Source organism: Ischnura elegans, chromosome 12 (assembly GCF_921293095.1).
Source record: "Ischnura elegans chromosome 12, ioIscEleg1.1, whole genome shotgun sequence".
Classification (NCBI taxonomy): domain Eukaryota; kingdom Metazoa; phylum Arthropoda; class Insecta; order Odonata; family Coenagrionidae; genus Ischnura; species Ischnura elegans.
The window spans coordinates 25,977,185-26,000,112 of record NC_060257.1 but is presented as its reverse complement, the minus strand read 5'-3'; the positions used below and the strand labels follow the sequence as shown (position 1 = coordinate 26,000,112).

The 22,928-nt window shown below is 35.5% G+C and overlaps 1 protein-coding gene across 3 annotated transcripts in view; it reads right to left on the bottom strand.

Moving 5' to 3' along the window:
• LOC124169009 (death-associated inhibitor of apoptosis 1-like) overlaps positions 1–22,928 on the bottom strand; it is a 60,521-nt gene that overhangs the window by 16,095 nt on the left and 21,498 nt on the right. The window contains exons 1-8 of one of the 3 annotated variants that reach the window (XM_046547470.1): positions 22,419–22,522; positions 20,552–21,067; positions 16,912–17,131; positions 16,012–16,266; positions 14,740–14,921; positions 14,103–14,158; positions 9,420–9,529; positions 25–4,944 (exon numbers count right to left, since the gene is read on the bottom strand). In XM_046547470.1, the coding sequence (XP_046403426.1) occupies positions 4,775–4,944; positions 9,420–9,529; positions 14,103–14,158; positions 14,740–14,921; positions 16,012–16,266; positions 16,912–17,131; positions 20,552–21,007 (1,449 nt within the window). In that variant the 5' untranslated portion in view covers positions 21,008–21,067; positions 22,419–22,522 and the 3' untranslated portion in view covers positions 25–4,774. Of the gene's footprint in view, positions 1–24; positions 4,945–9,419; positions 9,530–14,102; positions 14,159–14,739; positions 14,922–16,011; positions 16,267–16,911; positions 17,132–20,551; positions 21,068–22,418; positions 22,523–22,928 lie in introns of those variants that run through there. The other 2 variants (XM_046547469.1, XM_046547471.1) reach the window with 2 other exon arrangements.

Below are 22,928 nucleotides of genomic sequence, written 5' to 3'. Positions count from 1 at the left end.
TTACAATCAGAAAAAGGCTTGGAATATTATTTTTATTCATTCATTTATTCCTTCATCTATTTACAGAAAAAAGATTTATTACATCTATTTTAAAAAGCACACACTACACAAATCTAATATGATGCAGTATTAAAAATGTACTTTATACAAAAAAATTGAAGTTTGTTCCCATGTTCCACATAATGTAAAATGAGTACTTACAATGAAAATTGCAAATTGCTAATTACAAATGATGCTAATTTTATAAGTATGATAGGCAAAATTCTTTACGCTATCAACGACCACTTCACAAATCACTGAGATAGCTTCTATACTATACTTTTCAAGAAACATTATCTTATACCCAACAAAGGTTGAATAAAGGCAGTTTCCAATTAGATATTCTTAACCAGGGTTGCTACAAAATCTGGAGAATTAATTTTCCTGACTTTCACAGGGTGATAGAAGAAATACTTCTTTACAAATAAATACACAAGTAAAAATTCAATTGCACCAGTGTGCTCAATTCTACCGATTACTCAAGTGATTTTATCTCTCAATAGAAAAATTACACTGCAGGGATAAGATGCATTTTTAAAATTCAACACCACATCGCTCCATGCTAATATCAAATTTACGTATGATCTCATCAAACCTTCAAATTTTATAGAAGAAATTAGACTAGAAAGAATCAAAACATTTAGGGAAATTATTTTCCTTATGTACTCAGATCGATTAGGCCAAGATTCATGCTGGCAGATGTACCCTGCTTAAAGTCACTGGAAAACATTTCCACTGCTAGATTTTTTTCTGATCATGGTAGCAAAGAGAAGATAAATTGGGGTGACAACCACAATTTGATAACATGATATATTGAGTAGATTAAGCTAATCCATTAGAACCAAGTTACGCATCCAACAGGTAGACTTTATGAGGGTTAGCACTAATCATTATCTGGCTGGGAAAAAATTTGCTTTTCACAAAGCACAACATGAAGTCAAAATCAATTATAGTATTTACTTTTAGATTCATCATAGCTTTAGAGTATTATCAGACAACTTAGCGAGAGAGAGCGAGGAATTAATATAAATTAACTATTTTCCTCATACAAAATGCCATTTACCATTATTCAAAGCACCCATGGGCCACAAAATACACAGCATTGCCACTGCTTTGACCTTCCACTGACATTTCTAGTCATGACCAGGGTAGATTAAGTAGAATTCAAGAACATACACGATCTCAAGAGAAGGTGACAAGATTTTTCTACACTTTCAGAGTGCTCAAATAGAAATGCCCCAACAGTTGCATTGATTTTCTGAGTGACTACATCACTCTCAACTCTAAGGGGACACTTTATACTCATCCATTTAGTTTAGAACGTGGCCAATGAGTTTTCTACGAGATTTTTTTTTTTAAGTTAACTGGTAAGTCTAGTCATAACCAGGGTTGTCAATGTGAAACGACAAGCAGGTGGAGCTACAAGCTTGACCAGGTAGACCAAGGTGAGAGACAGATAGGCTCAACCTTCCACAAGGCATACAATGGTGCAACTACGAACATAAACTGAATTTGTTTTGGTGGGCAAGGGCTATTTTTTGCAGATATAGGAAGTTACCACTATTCTCACAGAATATAAATTAAACAGCAGGCATTTTGGACATCTTCAAACAACTGGCTCGTAATTTTTAATAGTTATCGTTTTGCTATTGAATAATTATTGCAATACTTAATTTTAATATACTTTTAAGTGAATAGATAGCTAAGTAATTGTGATTCATTATCAGAGAAAGTGTTTATAACACATGAAATGATGACAAAATCATACTCTGAATCACAAAATTTTAGGAACAATGTGGTGTAAGTGGATACCTTAAAAAGAATTACATTCATTTATAACATCCTCCAGATTTTCAATGACCTCTTCATGATTCTCTTACTTCTCCTAATTGGTCAGACTAGTAGCAACCCCATTGATGTTCAGTCTGAAGGAGTCTAACCAACTCCTTTCTCTTTTATTATCATTTCCACAGAGGAATGAAACTATTTGCAAATATAAATGCAAACGAGAGAAAATTTCACTTTTTCAGTCATTCAAACCCAATAATATTTTGTGCTTGAAATTCTTTATAATATTCAATGCAGTTTTGCACACCTTAGGAATTGATACATTCCATTCCATCAAATTATCAGAAATAGAACACACGAAACTAATTAGAATAGAAATTCAGATCAAGAATGACATTTTTCGATGCCTACAATTGTGGCAATTTTACAATGCTGATTAGAGTGGATAGGGTTCCAAAAATATGCTTGACTCCTTGACAACTAAGCACTCCAGATTCTACTTTTTCACAGCATCGAATAATTATTTTCTATCACGTCTCATTCAGAAACGAAAGAGGATGTTTATATCAACAACCTGGGACTTATTTTGAAGCTATTGATTTTGGGAATATTTGGGCCCACAAAACTTCATGAGTTTTACAACTTCATAACTTAAATTTGGTTACACATTAAAAGCAGGAATGTCCAACTGCACACTTACAAGCATGAAGCTCTTGGAACAAACTAAAGAAACCTATATTCGCTAACTCAGAAGGAAAAACCTATTAAATTTCACTCCGCATATCTATGATTAAAAATATATAAGACCGACATGTTAGGTAATTTCATGCAAATTTCATCAAAGAAATACAAACATCAATCTCTCAAATGTTGGATCGGTCTAACGAAGATATAGAAAATTATAACAACTTGCAACCATTTGGACGAGAAAATTGTGATAAAGTCGATAATATATATACGTTGGCATCGAAAAATTTATCCAACAAATGAACAAAATGCACGAGTTAAGAAGCCAATACACGTAAAATGACTAAATAAAAAACTCATCAATTAGAGAAAAAAATGAAAAAATACTTGACTGAGAAAACTTAGCAGTTATTGAAATGAAACCATGTGAAAATAGCTTATATGTGCTTTAAGTTAATCATCATAATTCATAGAACCGACTCTTTATAAAGACCACCAACTTATTACAAATATTTGTGAACAAGACCATATATCATTTGACCTAACTCATTAATCTACTTAAGGAAGAGCAAAAAAGTCAAATTATATTATGATGGTAAGAAAGTTTATTTGACAATGCTCATTATTTGGACGGCTGAATGTTACTAACAGAAACTAAGAGAAAGTGCTACTGATCGTGATCCTTATAGAAAATGAAATTATAATTTCATCCCATATTTAAAAAAACCAACGATTTAAGAGACAAATAAAAAGTAATAAAAAAACCATATCCATTTTATTCGATTAAAAATTTCCCTTGACTCTTAATAAAAATTTGAAACTACCACAACTACAACGCATATGAACCACACGAGCTCAGGGAATTCACGTCTCCAAGAGAGGAGACATACGTAAGTCTAACGAGAGAAGTTTGAGTCATGTTAAGTCAGTTATATATTAAAATTCTTCAAATAACTTCTTCCAGTTTACACTAAAAATTTATGGGTTAACTGAAACGTCTAATGCAAACAAAGTACTTTAACACAAATCGGCATGTTCCAAAAATAAACCATGAATGGCAGAATACCTAACACAAAATGTACGACCACCTTATCAAGAAAATAACCATGCTACTTTAGTCTCTTTCATGATAGAAAAAATGAAAAATACACTAATTTTTCACAAAATGAAACTTAACTTGTGACAATATATGCTGATGGTATCACCAGGATACAAATTTTTATCACTAATAAGAGGTTATTTCAATTTGGAATTATTATGTTTACAAAAGTTAAAGCACTAATTTACTTTGCACACTGGTGATACTTATGAAATCTAACAATATCCTTCCTTTCCTTTAACACAACTTCATATTGCTTTTCTATAGTATCACTGTAAAATTCTTTCTTAATTTTTAATAGTGTGTCAATTTCAATAAAAAAGGTGATATCCCAGTAAACCATTTACATTTCCAAAGCACCGCAGCAGCATTCTTGATGTTGCTTCAATAATTTGGGAATATAAATAGTTTACGGGTACCTTGATGAAATTCATTACAAGAAGGGGGATCCTGCTTGTGATATGAGAAGGCTTAGACTTTAAATGTCTGGCACATTGAAACCTTCAAGATGAGTAACAAATTGCTCTTCTTAGTGTATTCCCCATCAGTAATACTTTGAATGCTTCTGTGAGTTTAGAAGCGAATGAAAATAATACATAGTTATTGTTAACATAAACATATGCAGAATTACATTTTCGGCACATATTTCCATTGATAAGAAAACGGCATGAACTTCAAATATTCCGACTATTCATCAGAAAAAGAGGTTTGTCATCATAAGCTACCTAAGGTTAATATATAGCTGTCAATAAATAAGTCATCATCTGTGACATTTTCACGACTTAAATCAATGTATAAAGATCAGATATTAAAACCATCCAATAACATATCCAAATCAAGTATGAGAGGTTGAAAAGATGACATCAGCATTTTCTCAGCTAACTGACACCAACAATGAGTGAAATATTTGAACTTGTCAGTCAGCGGCAATTATAACATCAAAGAGACCACAAATGAAAATTGCCATCAACTTTACTCGGGTAAAACTTAGACCAAGCATATATTTACCTAAGCACTGGACATTTATAAACCTTCACTCATATACTTGATTTTAATCCAAAAATAGTTATTTCTTGATTTTGCTATTATGCTACACCAGCTCTCTTGTGCACACAATCAGACACTCAGTTCTTCGGAGGAACTCCAACGCCAGGTTCACGTTCATGGGATAAAAGCTCGAACAGTGTGTGTGAATCGCTGTCGGCAGACTGGACAAATGCTAAGTGAAGGTGCACACTTAACGCAGGCCACCATATGACCGCATGGAAGAAACACTACACCTAACTCGGCGGCATAACATATCTTGCATAGTCGAACTTCATCCTTGACTTCTAGGATAGGAAAAGGATTTAGTTAGTGCACTATTAACACATGAAGTTGTGTCAATGCACAAAGCTAACACATATAAATGAGGCATTCATGGTTGAATAATTAGTGTAATCTTCAACTAAATATATATAATTTTTTAAATCGCCCTCTGATGATTCCAGGATTGACCATACAGATCATTATGATAAAAATATTCAGATGCAGATTACAATAATTATTTAACCACGATATTAAAAAAATTCCACTATGTGAAGGCTTAAGCTCTTGTTCTAAAACAAAGACAATGGAAAGCTCAGACATGAGCTTTCAAAAACTATTTCCTGTAACAAACATTAACACCGCAGAATGGCAATTAGATCCTTGGAATATATAGAAGATCACCATGTCTTAGACCGAAAAGAACAAAAATAATAACAGATTGCATGATATAAAGGTGATTGAAATGATATCATACATGATATATGGCCAGAGAGTTATACACAGACAAATCCATAAGTGTTCAATAAAAAAAATGAGCAAGTGAATTTCATAGACTGTCAGTCAAATGATGGAGAAAGTGAAATGATGTACTATTTTAAGTCTAAAGTGAGGACACATCCATATGATAGACACTACCTAGGAAACAAGTTACTTGAGCCTCTCGGATATGAAAATTGACCCAGAAATCATTGAAAAAGAAATAAGAGCAGAAATTATTGAAAAAAAAAAAAATTTATGTAGGAAAAAGTAACACTCATACTTAATTTCAGCACCAATTTTAGATAATATTTAGAAATCAAAGGAAACGAGCATTTAATTTTGGAAGGAAGTTGAGTGCATGAATTTTAAATTATACCAACACCAATTATTTTAAAAAGATTCCTGACATCATTACCGCACATCAAAAAGAATCCAGTAAATATCAGTTAACAAGCAGATGCACGAGGACCGGGATATTTCTAATATCAATGTAAAAAATGCTCCCTCAGCGCTATTTTCCTAGTTATTGCCACAGAATATTTCTCGCATTAAGAAAATTTGTTGGGAGCTTGAATGAAGAAATTCAAAGGATTAAATTGCAATTCAGAAATACATTTTTCCATAAAAAAAGGCAAATACAACTAAAATAAAAACCTGAAACAGGAATGACTTTGCAAAACTAACAATGTCAATGGACACAGCTGACACCTAGATAATGACTTTGACTGACAGTTGTAGATACAACCTACTATAACATGAAAAGCAAGCCAAATCAGATTGAAACAGTTTCAAGTAGAAAATACAACAATACAATTGCAATACCATGAATACGAACATCAAAATTCATGTGAAGAGATTCTCTGAAGAGATTCATCCGTTATAGCAGCAGGTGGCCATAGATTTCAAATTACTTCACCTAAGTCCAGGCACTTAGCACACATTTCTTACCGGAAATATTGATTGGGAAAAAGAGTCACAAGCAGCCGACCAATAAGTCCATTTTGCAGGGCTTTAACCATAATAGGTGATTTTGAGGAATCTTTTAGGCTGTCCTTTCAAATCCAAAATTTGGTCAGCAGGGGCAAATACAAGCGCACAATCAAACAAAAGAAAAATAACAGCAGGACTGAAGACATAGTACATAGTACAAAACTCTTAATTAGTCAGAAAATAGTGCTACGGTGTAAGTATTACCATATTTGCAGGAATTCAGGTATTCTAAGTACATTTATTAAGGCCTGTTTACACTATACATTAACACGTACGAGTTAATGTCTGTTCGCGTGAATGATTTTTGTGGACCGGAACGGAACATGTACAAATGCATGAACCAAATTAGAATAGGTTCTATTTTCTGTGCATGCCTTCGCACAAGTTGGGTGGTTACACGGTGCATTTTGGCATTCATTCTCGCGTTCATACATTTAAACATTAACCCGTACGTGTTGATGTACCGTGTAAACAGGCCTTCAGATTCCGGACTTCCAAAATAGAATTCATATTATAAAAACAAAAATCTAGACAACAATTCAATGGTGTAAAGTAAAAACTCATTGTTGGAAACTGAAAATACAACTCAACATGTTTGCATCAATTGCAATAAAACTTCACTTCGGCTAATGTTACTATAACCTTGCAAATGAGTATGCAGTTGAGGAGGAGTTGAATTTATCTAACATTCGTGCAAACATAGTAAATAAAACTCAAGTCAGTTCAAACTGCTTTATCTGCAACCAGCCATAACAGACAATAAGTTCGAATTTAGTGATCATACAAAGCAAATATTAGTTCACTACAGTGCAACCTAGATAAAAAGAGACTCCACGGTGCTCAAATAAACTCTCGCTAAAGCGTATTGTCGCTTTGCTGGAGGTGGAGCAAATAAGAGCCAATAAACTCATTGTCAACACTTACACAGGAACAGGATTGGTGCGGCGAGGGAGAAATTTCTATCCCATGCACTTAGGCATAAATCCAGACGAAAGGTGATGTTTTTGTTGTATCACTAAATTTCCTTACGTTAATAACGAACTAGCCATTCAATTTATAATCGCCGTGCTAAATAAAAATCATGCAAAGCATTGCTCTGTCAACATTATCCCTATACAACAAAGCTATTTTTCTATGTAAGTTGTGCATTTACGTGATCTATTATTTGGATATTTTCCAGTGAAAATTCAAACTAATGCTGATAGAACAGTATCGCGGTTATTTAATGCCTCAAATGCTTCCATTGGCATATATTTATTGTTCCCATACATTTCTGGAAGTTATGTGAAATAATGCATCGCATTTGCAAACGATCCTGCCGCCGAAACCTTTTCTATCAACCAATATAATATCTTCATTATCTACTCTAAAAAGTCTGCCAAACATTCTTAATGATGAGATTAAAATGGCCCATGTTTCAAAAAAGTTCCATTTTGGGAGTAGTGCCTGTGACGTCATTGAAAGAATACATTGAGTGTATCCACGGCACTACAATAAAAACGATTTGAATTAAAATTGGTAATGTAAGAAAAGATATTAACCTGATATAATTTCACAAAAAATATAACGCAGATATTATGGTGACGTCACTTCAGTAAAACAAAAGCAAGCAGCAAGAAACTGATCTGATGGACCCTAAGGCCAACAAAACTCACAAGTATGAATTTATTGATTTAATATTCTCAATAATAACTGCAAAACATGAAAAAAAATCCAGAATTTTTTAAATAAAATAAACTGAAGGCTCAGCATCAGCTTTTCACATATGCCATCATTAATAGTGCGCATTACCTTCATCTAGAAGCATCATTGCAAGAAACAACCGTACTTTATGGGGTTTGCCAGGGTGTAGGTAGTAAAACAGTTCCATTACGTCTGCATTCTATCACATGGGGAATACTTCCTTAAGTATTCTACTAAGATCGGAGTCCTTCCTTCCAAGGCTTCGGGTTTACACCGCAGGTATCACCAGCAATTATGAAGGGAGATAACGCTTATATGCTTTAAATTAGTATGACCAACCTTCCGAATACTCGAAGTTCTCGATTCTAAATCAAAATCTGCCTTAGCCTTGAGCACAGCCCCCTTCTTAGTAGATTGAAGATTAAAGTGGGCAAAACCACCCAAACAAAGCTCCTTCTAACTCTTCATGTTCTGCATTCCTCGGGTGCTTTTGTTTTGTTTTAAATTGTGAAGAGAAACTAGAAAGATAAATCGCCACTCTGGCACTGCTCCATTATTTCCATTTTCTCGCTTAGACGTGTTTGGCAATTTTAGGCCATGGTGTCTACCTTCAAATGCTCTTTATTCACGCAATTCATGGAAGTGTGGGTATGCTGTTGACTGCCTTCTGCCGCCCGAGGAACAAAAGATTGAAAATTAGTGAAATTAAATGTCATATTATTTTCACCGAAATGAACTACTGATTTATAGAACAACGGGTTATCACATGAATTTCAGACTTCCTCCCTATGATTTTCATCGGTCATTTAAACTTGAACCACCACAGGGTTGGCGGGTTGTACCTCAATTTCTACTACCAGAATCCTACGACTTACCTAGTCCATCCCAACCACTCGTTTACCCATCATCCTGTTTAATACTAAAGCTACCTCTCATTGACTTTCCTCCCTACCACGCAATATAACCCTAAATCCATCCTTCCGGTAGCCGCCAACCATCCTTCCTCCTCATCTTTGATAATCTTAAAATATCTATCAACCCTTTCTCCATTTCCCTCATGATGTTTTCTAGCTTGCCCTCCCTAATCATTGTCCTCACATTCCATGTCCCTACATTCACTGTTGCCTTCTACTTCTCCATCTTCTTTCTTGGTTGTTTATTTTTCTGCAGGGATTTTGCATGATAAGGACCTTTCTTAATTACTCCCTACTGGCAAGATTCATTCTCAATTACTCCCAGTAGGGAGTAATTGAAAATGCAAGCCTTTCAAATGCGGCAAGGTTACAGCCTGAAGCAGAATTTTATTCAGGATGTTGAAAATTTCAAACAAGCAGAGTGTTTTTACCTTTCGATCCTTTTGTTGATTCTGATTCACACTCAACTGTGGGTTCTTGGGAGGTAGAAGGGGCACCGCAGGCACTCTTTTCACTTTCCGTAGGCTTAGCAGCTAATGAACTGTTTTAAGTACAAGAAAAACAAAAATGCAATACATTAGGCTTCAATAATAATTTAGCACAACATGCAAGCATCTACACTGGTATGTACCATACCAAAATATATCGCTTAAGAAAACCGTACTGATTCGAATCTTCCTTCAGTTTCATTTTCCATTCCAGGAACACACTGACAATGAGTGATATTTTCCTGGAATTTTCAATTTTCCGTAACTACAAGCACAATTTTTTGCTGCTTCAACATCATTTTTGCCCCGTTTGCTTAAAATTTTTTTGGAAGACAGGAAATGCGAATGGCAATCTAAGTTAGAAGGAAAAAATATCTCCTTAACAGCTTGAGCTAGAAAGCAAGCAATTACCCTCAACTAAATTATTCTAGATTGATTTATATCAGGAAGGAGTAATGCCCTTGAACAAATATATGGCAGTAGGCAACTAATTCAGGCAATTAAGTTGAAGTTAACTGAGTGAGTTAAAATCAGGATACATTGTACTCTTGGGAATCTCTTACAATGCTTGCTTGATTACTCACATCCATAACAAGAGGCCTACAGCTACTAACCTTTTTGATTTTCTACGAGCATACATCATGTACTAAAGAGGGGTGAGATATGTTCAGACAACTATAATACTCGAACATTAACTTTCTGATTGGTAGCAAATGGTCACCCTCACCCATATTGGTAAGCTCTCACTTAACTGCAACTGCAGTACATATATGCATACATTTTTCAAAATTGAGAAGAGAAAAATATCAAGCCACAGCTTGCACTATCAGTATACAAGAGAGGATTGTGTATCCCCTGGTACCCTTATAATTATATGAGATCTCTCTAGTACAGTAAGTCCTTGACATATCAACAGGATGCATTCCGAGACCTTGTTCATAAGTTGAATGTTTGTAAGTAAAAAAACAAATGCAAGACAACGAAAAGTGTGGTTATCCTGCAGAATGCAACACTGCATTACAAGTTTGTGTTAACTCTAGGGATAGGACGCTTGAATAGTCGAATCACCGAATATCTCGAATTAAGAGTTTTTTATGTTATTCGATATTCGATTACGCAGTCATCAATTATTTGAATTTCGAACATACAGCACAAAACGTCCGCGACTCTCTTTAAATCTGAAAAACAAAAGAATTAAGGTGCTTGCCACACGCACAAGTTTAATGCAATGATCGATGACAATTGCATTAGGATTTAGTAGCCATATTGAAGTACAATACTTGCAAAGTGTTCAGAATTTTTCATTTTCAGAGCCGTCTGTATTGAAATTGGTGTAAAAATGCATATTCAGTATCCAGCAATGCAGTACAGTGAGTCCTCGTTTAACGTCACTTACCGTTCCTGAAAAATGTGACGATAAACGAAATGACGTTAATCGAAGCATAATATCCCATAAGAAACAATGTAAAAAGTGAATATCGGCTCCTAGACCTCACAATTCCTACGCGAAAAAAATGTTAGCGTATCATATCAGGGGCATTTTTTACGGTGGGAATGACAAACTATCGCATAAATACGAGTTCCTGTCTTCATTGACAACAATAGCAGCAGTGACGTAAATCCTCCATTTTTGTATCTTCCAGCATTTGCTTTTCGGCTTTGCTATGGTGGTCGCCCGGGCGACCGTCGCCTGGGCATCATCATCGCTGAAACATCGACGCCGTTACAGGAACCAAAATTACTGTGAACTCGGCGAAAAAAGTGACGACAAAAACTCCGAGTTCTACACGGAAAAATGCCTTGAAATCACTTTTTAGGTTCCTGAAAACCATTATGTCAAGTTAAACCTTGCTCACCTACGCAAGAATTCATTTCGCAGAAATGTTTGCTAAAACCAATTGCAATTAAGAATAAACACACCGTTTTACACTTTGCTTAGACTGACTGCATTACCACCCACAAAACGAACAACCTGCAAAGCCCGCCGCTTCGCCTTTTTTTTCCCGCGCGAAATTTAAAAGACTTGATGTTATCGCGAAGCGTAGGTGCGATAAACAAATTACGGTCTCAAAATTTTCGTGACGTTATCGCGAAATGACGTTAAACGGGGTGACGTAGAACGAGGACTCACTGTATTCGATATTAGAGTAGGTATATGGGAAAAAATATGTATTTGTATTCAATAATCGAATTCGAGAAAAATGCTGTTCGACCCATCTCTAATTAACTCTAGGGACGAACTGAAACGTAAGCAATGCGGCTGGAACCGAAAAAATTTCATTGATCACGGGAAAGAGGAATGCATAAAACGGTGAACTGTTCCAGAGTTCACAACGGTTCCATTGATTATTGTTCAGACTGTGCCCAAAGTGTGAGATCCTCTACGCCACAACACGTTGTATCAGCAAAATTAATTCTTCGAATGTTCGTACCTTTGACAGCTTGTATGTCGAATGTCCGTCAGTGGAGGACTGACAGTACTATCTATCTCATCTAGTCATATGTCAGTGAAGTCCTTATTAGTATAAGATCTACTGGATGTCTACACAAAATTTTTACATACCAAGCCCGGTTCATATGTTACAAAATTCCTAATGGGAAGATGCTATGACTCAATTACCTTAAAAATTCAATACTGTAAACACATCAACAACAGCAGACATACAAGATAAAAAAATCTGTCCACTGTCTTTGCACTCTCAAGAGGTCGCACTGTGTTTGAAGAAATCACAAAAAAATGCTACTTGCCAAAATATTCTTCTGTAGGAGTACGTGCTGCATGCTGCAACACATTCACAATTCACGTTACGAAAACCCTCAATAGTGCCCATCAATGAAAATTATTTTACTCAGTAACTGAAATAAAATCCGCTCAAAACTTGGAAAAGACTTTTGGCACATTACCACGTATGCCAAATCAAAAGCCTATTCTTCAACTCCAACGCTGACCGTAAAATGTATTGGTAGAGCCATAATCATACTCTAACACGATGAGAGTGCACGCAATTGACAATACCATAATTGCATCCCTTACTCCAAATATATTTGACCTAGACATCGAATAAAAATGAGAAAAAAAAACATAAATATGCTGACAAAATCAAATGTATTATATTCAAAGTTCCATTTGAACAATTTAGTACACCAATTTGAGGGAACAAGTTCACTAATAATGAAAACTGAATTCTGGCATTTCTGAAGTACATTTTAATAACAATTTCCTTTTCCAGCATTCGCAAAAATTTTCTGAAGGCATTTGATTTATTCCCTTTGATGAAATATAGAAAAAACTAAAAAAATAAGCGGAACAAAAATAAAAAAAAGGCTACATGAAAATGTCTTCACCACATCACAAAATCATTCAAGTCACATCCATTAAAACTGTTCTCATATTATCATATAATGTGACATAAATCTTATTGTTATTCCTCTTATTGATCAATGATTTGTGTTTTATTCAAACAAAGTTGTAACTATACTTTGGAAAAGTGATTCCCTGACATTCAATAAAAAAATTTTATCTGATGCACTTCTCAAACTACATGATGTTCACAAAGTGGAGATATTTTAAATTCAAACAAATGTTGAGAAAACACAGCAATACCCCTGTTCATTGTTCTTGCGCGTGAAATAATATTTATTTACAGTAAAACCTTAAAATGATTAGAATAGTTGGATACCTTTTTTTCATATTTACTGTAAGGTATGCTCTCATATGGAGCAAAATTGAGGCAACTAATTTTTACTGTGAAAATTACAGCATATTAAAGGTGTATAAGAAAAAATAAGCGTGATATATTTCTCGCTAAAAATGTCATTCCAAGTATGTAATCGCGGATGCATTAACGGCATTTGTCTCGGTACAATCTAAGGAGGTAGTTAGGCAGTCTCAGGGGTGTCTCCTTGGTATGATTAGTGGAGGTTTTATGAGATAAAGAGATTTGCTACATGGAGGTTTGCCTATAAATTTACATGTAAATCTGAAGGGACCGTAGGGGTGGTATGACGTATGGAGGTTTACGATGGAGAGAGGTTCACTACAAAGAGGTTTTACGGTATAAGGATGTCAATGTTTATCAGTGAGATTCGACACAAATCAACATGAATTGACCAACCACAATGCAGATCAAAACTGATCGCGTTCTTACATGTACACTTTCTCACATTAATTCTGTTTTAATGGCGAATATTGATCAAGACCTTCCCACTAGGAAACATCTTTCTAGGAATATAACTTTAATGATACACAATGGCCAGAACACACAGTACCCTTGAAAAAATTAAAAATCAGTAGTTTAATTTAGGCCCTGGACACTAACTTAGTTTAAAGTCATTTAAAGATGCATTGATGCCCTATATTGTCTTCTGAAAGCATGCGATCGTTATACTTTTCCTACACCCCAAAATACAATTGACCATTGATTTAATTTATCCTAAGGTATTTTTTCCTCAAACATCTGAAGCCTATCAGTAAGCCTACTGGCCACTTATGTTAGAACGGCACTAACTCATCATCAGCTATGATTGACTACCAAAATTGAGCATTATTCAGCACATAGTAAAATGATGTTAGAGATGATGCCTTAGAATAAAATGAAAAATAAAAAAAAATGTTTTAAGCATTACCTGACTGCTTCCTGCCTTGCAGCATTTGGACATGTTTCAGTCAAATCTTTGGCTTCCTGCAAAATAAAGAGCACAAATATACATAAACAAAATTAAGACAACAAATTTAATAACTCTCCTTAAAGCACTAAACCTTATTTCTCCTCACATTACTAATTTTTTAACATTGACTTACAAATTCAAGAAATAATGGGAAAAACATGAAGAAATAGATTTCTCATTAAGTGCTACAAAATATTTCTCATTTACCAAATTTATTTATAAAAAGAAAATAAAGGAATTTTTTTTTCTGTTTCTGATTTGCATGTTTTGGCACAAACAATGAATCAAAATGCATCCACTTGATAAGTGATGTGAATAGACAGGTAAAAGTGAAATGTAATCACATCAGACATATATGTGCCATTCACTCATCAAACATATTCTATGTATTCTAATTATCAAAAGGACCAATGATTCACACAGTTATTCAACTGAAAACAGTGAAAGATATGCCCAGGTCTGTACAAAATACAAAATAAAAGCAATTGTAGCATTGATTCAACAATTTGTCAATGGGTTTGCGGGGGAAAAAATACAGGCATATTATTTCTAGAAAAAACATCTTTATAAAAAATAAAATAAATTCATATCTCACCTCAGCATTCATGACAGCAGGCCTTGTATCAGCAACTTTTGATACAAACTCACTGCCTTTGACTAGATTCACGAAATAACATTTTGAAAACCACTTCGCATGCTCTATCCATGGATCGTCACCATCTTCCCAGTCCCTCAAACCACCACCACAATGAAAGCAAATGGTTTGATCACCATTCCCTGAGGGAAAAAAACACATTAATCAGAAAAAAAGGAAAATCTCATAATACTTAGCACTACATTTAAAAGGCCACTCTCTTCAACAGACAAAAAAACACAATAAATGCATTCATCAACACACACAGCACCACCCTTACCAACAATTGAGTAACCAGTAGGCCGTTGAGCACACATATAATTAAAAGATACTATGATCCAACTTTGAATTATTCTCCCATCTAACATTTCAATGTCTTTCTATGCATACGTACAGGGTACTTTGAATAAATGGAGTGGATGCTTATTAGAGGCAAAGCACCCCTGTCCAGAAGCTACTGTTTTTCATTTTTTATTATTTTTTTTTAGATTACTGCTTTACAGTGAGTTATATGAATGAACACCCTTATTACCAAGAGAAAATGAGTTTTAAGTAGAAAACTGGGGTTAAATGTGCAAAACTCTAAATTCAGAAAGGAAAACATTAGATTTTAAGTCATTTCTAGTCGAATGACTCCAAGAAAAATATCATCATCATAAGTCAACAATCATGTGATTGATATTATGCAGCTTTCCCTTGATATCTCCAATCAGCTTGACTTTTACAGTGATGTATATCCTCCTTTAAACCCTTGATAACCTTTCGTATGTATCTCAGTTGGGGCCATCCCTTCTTTTTGTCCACCTATCTTTCAATGATTGTCATCATCACATCTCATGATGTGGTCAACTAAGTTGTCTGTCTACATCAGCGGTTCCCAACCTTTTTTTCATCCCGTATCCCTCTATATAACTAATATTGTACCCCAAAAATATAACGTGCACATTTTATTACATAATTTCACTACAGGTAGATGACACTTCTAGTTATGATTAATTGTACAAAGAGAAACTTTGTTTAAAACACCCCATATAATATGTATACATATTTCCTGGTTAAAAGAAACATAGTTCCTGCCGTTACCGATTATTTTCGGCACACTCCCCTGGTTCGTCGAGTACCCTCAAGGGGTGTACCCCTTATGTACCACCAGTTGGAAACCGCAGGTCTAGATGAGTACAAGTACAATTTTCCATTTGTAACACTATCTACAAACACAACACAGCCACACACCTGTATAATAGAAACCAGCTTCAGCAAGAGCATTCGGTCTCTGCTTGATTGCCACAGGCCATGATGAATACGAGGACAGACGAGAGGCTTCAGAACAATATTCAGGGTGAACTGCAGCTCGCAGGTCTCTCACCCCAAGTTTTTCCAGTGGTGGCTCAGTAGCCTGTTCTTTATCCTCGTCACTTGCTTCACCAGCATGTGTTGCTTTCATTATTGGTAGTGCAGCCCTTTGTGCTGATGTCGCTCTAGGATGCTCTGATGAAACAAGGAAAGTCAGAACAAGGTTAGAATAGCAAAATCTTACTTATCTGGATACAAAACCAAATCATGAATTTCTAACGTAGAGCGCCTTAAAGCTGGAATTTTCTGACTTTCCTAGAGTAAGTCCATAATTATCCATTATGTTTTAGTGTGTGATACATGCATTACCAATACCTTCGTAGTAGATAAAAATATAAAAGAAGTTAATGATCAACCCCCACAATGCATTCTAATTATAATTAACAAAATTTATCTTTACGGTAATTTTACTAAGAATTTTACCAAAAGTTACAGCGATGACATCTCCGAAAGATTTGATGAATTTTATAATACTTGGGACAACCAGAGGAAAAGGTACATATCAAGTCCACAAGGAAAAATGAGATAGAACTATCATTATGTTGACAAATGACTGCATGATCACAATGAAATATCAATACTACTAACAGAAAAGCATGGGATGGGATATCAAACTGAGGACAAATAGCTAAGTGTAAAAGGTACTATCATCATTTTAAAACAATCATGACCTCATCAGATAAATTAAATTTTCTTTGGCACTCCATAACTTTCAAGATTCTTCAGACGAAAGGCCACCCCAAAAGAGATACATTGGTGACAAATAATTTAAGTTATTACCATCATCACAGAAGGAAAAAGGCAACATTTCTTCATGGATTCCACAGGTATCATAACTTAAATTTTCATTCGCCATCATTTCCCCATTATCTGTTTCATGGCTGGCACCGCTCTCATCAATTGGAATGTTACCACATGGTATTCCACGGACAAATGGACAGTGTGAAGACCACCTCTTGTGCTCTTTCATTGGGATGTCTCCTTTCTCCCATCTAACAATCTATGGAAAAAAATACTTAATATAAATAAAAAATATTTGAAACAACAACCAAAGAGACATCCACCCATCACACTAGATTTGTACAACTATTCAACAAAACTCACTAGCTTTATTACAAGAATGTGTAACTAAACTTAGCAATATTGACATTACAGTACTCTCGTTATTGCGAACAACCTTATTACAAAGTTCTTGTTATTGCGAATCAAATCGTTGGTCCCGACGAAACGGCCTATCCAATCTATGGTAAAAGAAACATTATTACGAAATTATGAGCCTCAGTGCTGGTCCCGCTGGCTACAAAAAGAACTTCATTAAAAAGTTCCACGAATAAGCAACAGCATTTAGGTGGATATACACTATGCTACGTTACAACCATTGTGCTACGTTTAAGTTCTCCTTGTGCTCTGTGCGCAAGAGCATCAATTATGGTTCTTCCCTCAGTAGGAGATGCTTTAGTATGCACGTAACATTATATAATAAGCTTCATTCTGCTCGTGAATAGGACGTACAGTTAGTGTTCTTCCTACGTACATCTGATAAACCAACCTTAAGAGATATGAATAAATGAAAAATTCAAGCGAGCCGGAAATTTCAATTTTGGTGCCTTTCGAGTTGGCCGATGCGATGCCGTGTGGCGTAAAGGAACTCCCACTTTGGGCATAATCTGAACAAATTTTCACTTAATGTGATGTGAAGTCAGGCACTATTGAGCGTTTCGCCTGTTCTTCCTTCCCGCGGACAGTGACTTTTTTCGGGCTCCGGCTGCGTCGCATGCCCAGCTAGATTAGTTTGTCACAATAGCGAGTTCATGCACAATTGTAATGCAGTGTTGCATTCTGCAGGATAACAGCACTTCTAGATGCCTAGCATGGCTTTATGAACTAAATATTCCTAAAAGAAATGTTTATAAAAACTTCGTTATTATGAACCTCCGGTTTTTCAGTCCCTTGAACTTCATAATAACGAGAGTCTACTGTATATCCAATCAAACATGGTCTGGCCAATCCAACTTAAATATTGGACTTCTTTGTTAACCCTTAACCAGTGACGTGAAATATTTGTTACACTCTATTACTGTCTTGGAGACAGCAATAAATCAAAAATTCATAAAATGTTGCAACGCCATTGTTATTGTTTTGTTTAATTTTTGTTTTGAATGCTTAACTATTCTTAAACTTATATTAAAATTTTTACACTCCCAATACGAACCTATTTGTCATTAAAAATTGTGATTTGAAGCAGGCTCAAAAAACTGATGCCCAAAACACTTGAGTTACAATTATTCTATTTATGCATCATTATGTCGCCAGATTAAAAAAAAGCCTTAAATGTTAAAGTTGGAAGGCTAAGTAGTAAGTAGCTATGAAATTTATCCAGCTTATTCCTTTCTTGATGCTTTCTCATGCTAGTGACGTACGGTCTCACAGACCGCTAATAGAATTGAAATTCAAATTTACAAAATTTAATGAAAGGAACATTAATTTTTAAGAGTGGGATGTCCTTGTTATGCAAAAATATGAAGCTAATGAGAATTATAAATATTTAGAAATATTAATTTTGAAAATATTCATAATTTTAGAAATGCAGCGGTCTCTCAGACCGCACGTCACCGGTTAAGGGTTAACATTATGATTATGTGTTTTAACCCTTTCCCTAAGAATGACGAAAATATGTGGCAGGACGTTTCTTGACCCGGGAGATGAAAGCCACAAATTTTCGTCGGTGATTTTCCTAAGCAAGCGATCATATGTCGAAAATATACATTTCCTTCCTCTCCTCCTTTTATGATGGTCACGGGTTTGCGAAGTCTAAAGGCTTGGTTACACGGTACATTAACACGTACAAGTTAATGTACGTTTGCGTGAATGATTTTGGTGGACTGGAACATGTACGAATGCATGAACCAAATTAGAACAGGTTCTATTTTTCTGTGCATGCATTCTCACAAGTTGGGTGGTTACACGGTGCATTTTGGCATTCATTCATTTAGACATTAACCCGTACATGTTAATGTATCGTGTAACCAGGTCTTTAGTTTCGGGACACAACAAAAAGCGGGACTCAGGCCGTACCCTCGCAATCCGGGAGAAGGTACCCGGACCCCTCGACTTATATTACCCCTCTTTGTGGTAAGGGACCACGGTCATTCAATTGTTCACTCAGTCAGCTTTCGAAATAAATATTTTTGTACTTTTTCAAAAAATATAAAGTAAGAATTGAATTTGTGTCTATTGAGCAGCATTTACAATTTTTAAACAAAATTCTACCATAAATATTCAATAATATCTCGATTTCAGTATAAATATCAACATCGAAATTGTTGCTGCATTAAATGCGTTAACATTGATGCTGAGCTTCATTCAAAATTTGACAATTCTTAGAATAAAACGAGGAATTCAATTTGAAGCCTGCAATTTACATTCAAGCAACAATTATCCATATAGCTAATTCATATAAACGAAGCATGATTGACTGTGAAGCAATGCCACTGGTAAGGTTATAAACCCCGAAAGGAGGGAGCCCAACTACCCTTGGAGTCTGAGATAATGCGGAGTCCTGATAGGAAGGATTGAAAAAGGTGTGCTGTGTGCTGAAAGTGTGTGATTAACAGCGAGATCCTTCTTAAAGAGTGTCCTGCAAAAATGCTCCGTACGGAGAGGACGGAAGAGTCTCTTGTGGCACAGTACAGCAGTCATGCTAAGGAGAGAACTGCACTGTCTCAAAAGGGTTAAAGGTCTCTACTAAAATATAATTGTTGAAATGCTACGTAATGTTACTCAATATGAGCAATTCCACGTAAATGTCACACTGACCGGTTAAATAAAAAAAGTGGTTGGAGGCTCTGATATGGATCAAAATTTGTAATCAGCATGGAATATTATGAATCACCACAAAATATAAAGTGATTTTTTTTTCATTCTTTGAAATTTCAATGCCCTACTAATTAAATAATACAGATTCTGCGCCCAACATTGCCCAAGTAGAAGTTTCACACATATATTTTTATTAATTGACACTCTTGAAGGTGTGGCAATGAATCTTGCAAAACTACTGTTCACAGAAAAGAGATTCCTATCATTTTATTTATCTAGTCAATTTAGCAGCACTATCAGGATTCTTATCAACTATGAAAGATATGGCATATCAGGAAAGGAGAGTATTTGAAAAGTTTTACCTGTAAAAAGTAATTAAGAACAAAATCATCGCTCTCTGCAAATTATATGACTAGAGACCATCAATTATGGTTAACACATGCCACTATTTAAGAAATAAACTGACTTTTTTAAAATGATGTTAACCCACAGCTAAAAACAGTGAAAAAGCCATTTCAGCGCTAGAATGCCCAAAATGAACCACACCACAACATCTCTTCACCAAGGTTTTTCGATAACAGATTCTTAATTTTAGTGCACTTACCTCAATTTTACAAAATGCACACCGCACCAAATCATCTCTGACATGGTAAAAGCCAGCCGCAGCCAGAACTTCTGGGCGTAAGTAGTCCAGGGGCCAGTTTTGAAAGGTTTTGATCCGCTGATCCTCTCTTTTCAACAGGTCTTCACTTACAGACACTCTTGGGACACTACTACTACTTGAATTCTTGCGATCTCCTCCTCTTCTAGAAGCTCCCGAGAAATGATCCTGGTCACTGTCTCCATTCTCCCGGCCATCCCCAAATCCTTGAGTCCCCGAGTTCCCATTGTCCCGTTCATCTTGAGATGGACTCGGCAATGTCCTCGGCCGAGACCCATTCGTTGGCATCGATCCAGTAATCATTAACTGATTGATCTTTTGGAATCGGTTAGAAAGGTCTGAAACTGCTCCAGAATCGACAGAGGTCCATACCTTCTCAGACCCTTCATTGGGAGGCATTGGAACTCAAAAATTTGGGGAGACCTTGGGGTTGACTTCCAAATCCACTAGCTTTTGACGCTGAAAGATGAAGAAAAAACGGTCTGAGGTTATCAACATTGGTAATGTAACAGCCAAGGTGCTAATAATTATGAAGGGATTGGCTCCAGAGAGCAAGGAAGGTCATAACAGCATAAAAATTACAGTTCGTAAGTGGTATAAATACTATACTTCTTTAGCCAAAATGAAGACTGAATTATACTTTGGATAAGGAGAAGTTCCACAAAATTATTCTACGCTTACTTCTTATGAGGTTATAAAAATGAAATGGAAGCAACACATTTATGATTAAGCAAAATGACATAATTATCACCGGCTCAAATTCTCGGAGACGGCTTTTTAAATAAGGGGTTACAAATCCATATTGAGAGAGATTTGTAATAATCACATATATTTCATCCGAGATTACTTTTCCTTGTAAGAAAAATACTTGTGATTCCATTTAGGTGGCCTTATTTGGATTACAATAGGGTATTTGCGTATACTATGGAAGCTATAAAGGGCACAGGAAATATATACAAAGTTATTCGTTATCATAACATGAGACAAACTTATGGGTATTAAATTCACGGACTAAATACGATAAATCAATAAAAAATGTCAATAACACTTAGTAATTGTCACAATGAAAAACATCAACAACTATTTCTCTACATCCATCGAGGTATCTCCTTTCATGTAATCAACAAGTTCAACCAGTCATGTGCTATCCATCATTCATGCAGGACCAATTATTCAATAAAAAACGTAAGTTACGCATAGGCAATGACTATCAATGGTTTAAAAATTAATGTCCGACCTAAATGCGCAAAGAAATTAGGCTGGCCTAGTCGTGAGTACACTGCTGCATAGTTTCGTTTGAAAATTGAAAGTTTTGAGTCCCGTTATTTTCAGGTAAACCAGATGAAATAAGTTTCTACCAAACAATGCACAAATAAACGCGAAAATAGTCGAAATACAACAGTGTATTCCAAAAAAATTAACTGTGACTCCATATCCACCTTATCACTACCCAACGATGCCATACACTTCAAAGAGGTCATGTACGGAACTGACAGACGCACTTATCAACAAACACGGCCATTTTGAATTCCAGGAACCAAGGCCAACCAACTTGAACGAGAGATTATGTTGAAAAGACATTTAAGAGAATCGTATACGCCCAAGGTAATTGCACTTACTGCGAGGAGGGTTTAAAATGAAATCCCTGTTGACAAACGATAAAATTACACAACACATGAAATAACAGAAAATGGATTTGTCACTACCCGATGTCCCATATTTATGCACTGTGTAGTCATTAAAATACACAAAAGAGCTTTAAAAAACTAAATACGTAGAAAAGTAATACAGAAGTGAACTACAGACATACCTTATAATTAAAATTGAATTTGTATCGCTTCAACTGCGCACATACATGGTCACCAAATATCAACTAACCTAACGACGTCATTCCAATAGTACGCAATCCCACGAATCACACAACCGAGCGCTGGGATTGGCTGGGATCAGCTGGGATCAACCAATGACGATTCTTGATTCAAATTCGTTCTTCTTTTTTCCATTTGTGCGGTTAACGTAGTTGCATTGTTTCTTTCCAAATATTCGAAATTAAGGTGGAAATATTTCGATCTCCAGTTAAAAGAGTTATATCTGAATTATAAGTGCGAGATTATGAACAGTTTTTATTTTTCATGTACCAATAATGATAATTGTTAAAAGAGTAGTAAGAATAAATTGTATAACGTGTTATTTATTATTCATTAGAGAGGCCTCCCCGCTGTAGGACTGTAGGCGCTCTCACTTGGAACGTAAGAACGTCCACCAAGAAATGAAAGAAGAACTCGAAAGTTGCAAGTCCAGAAGAACGTTAACAAAGCAG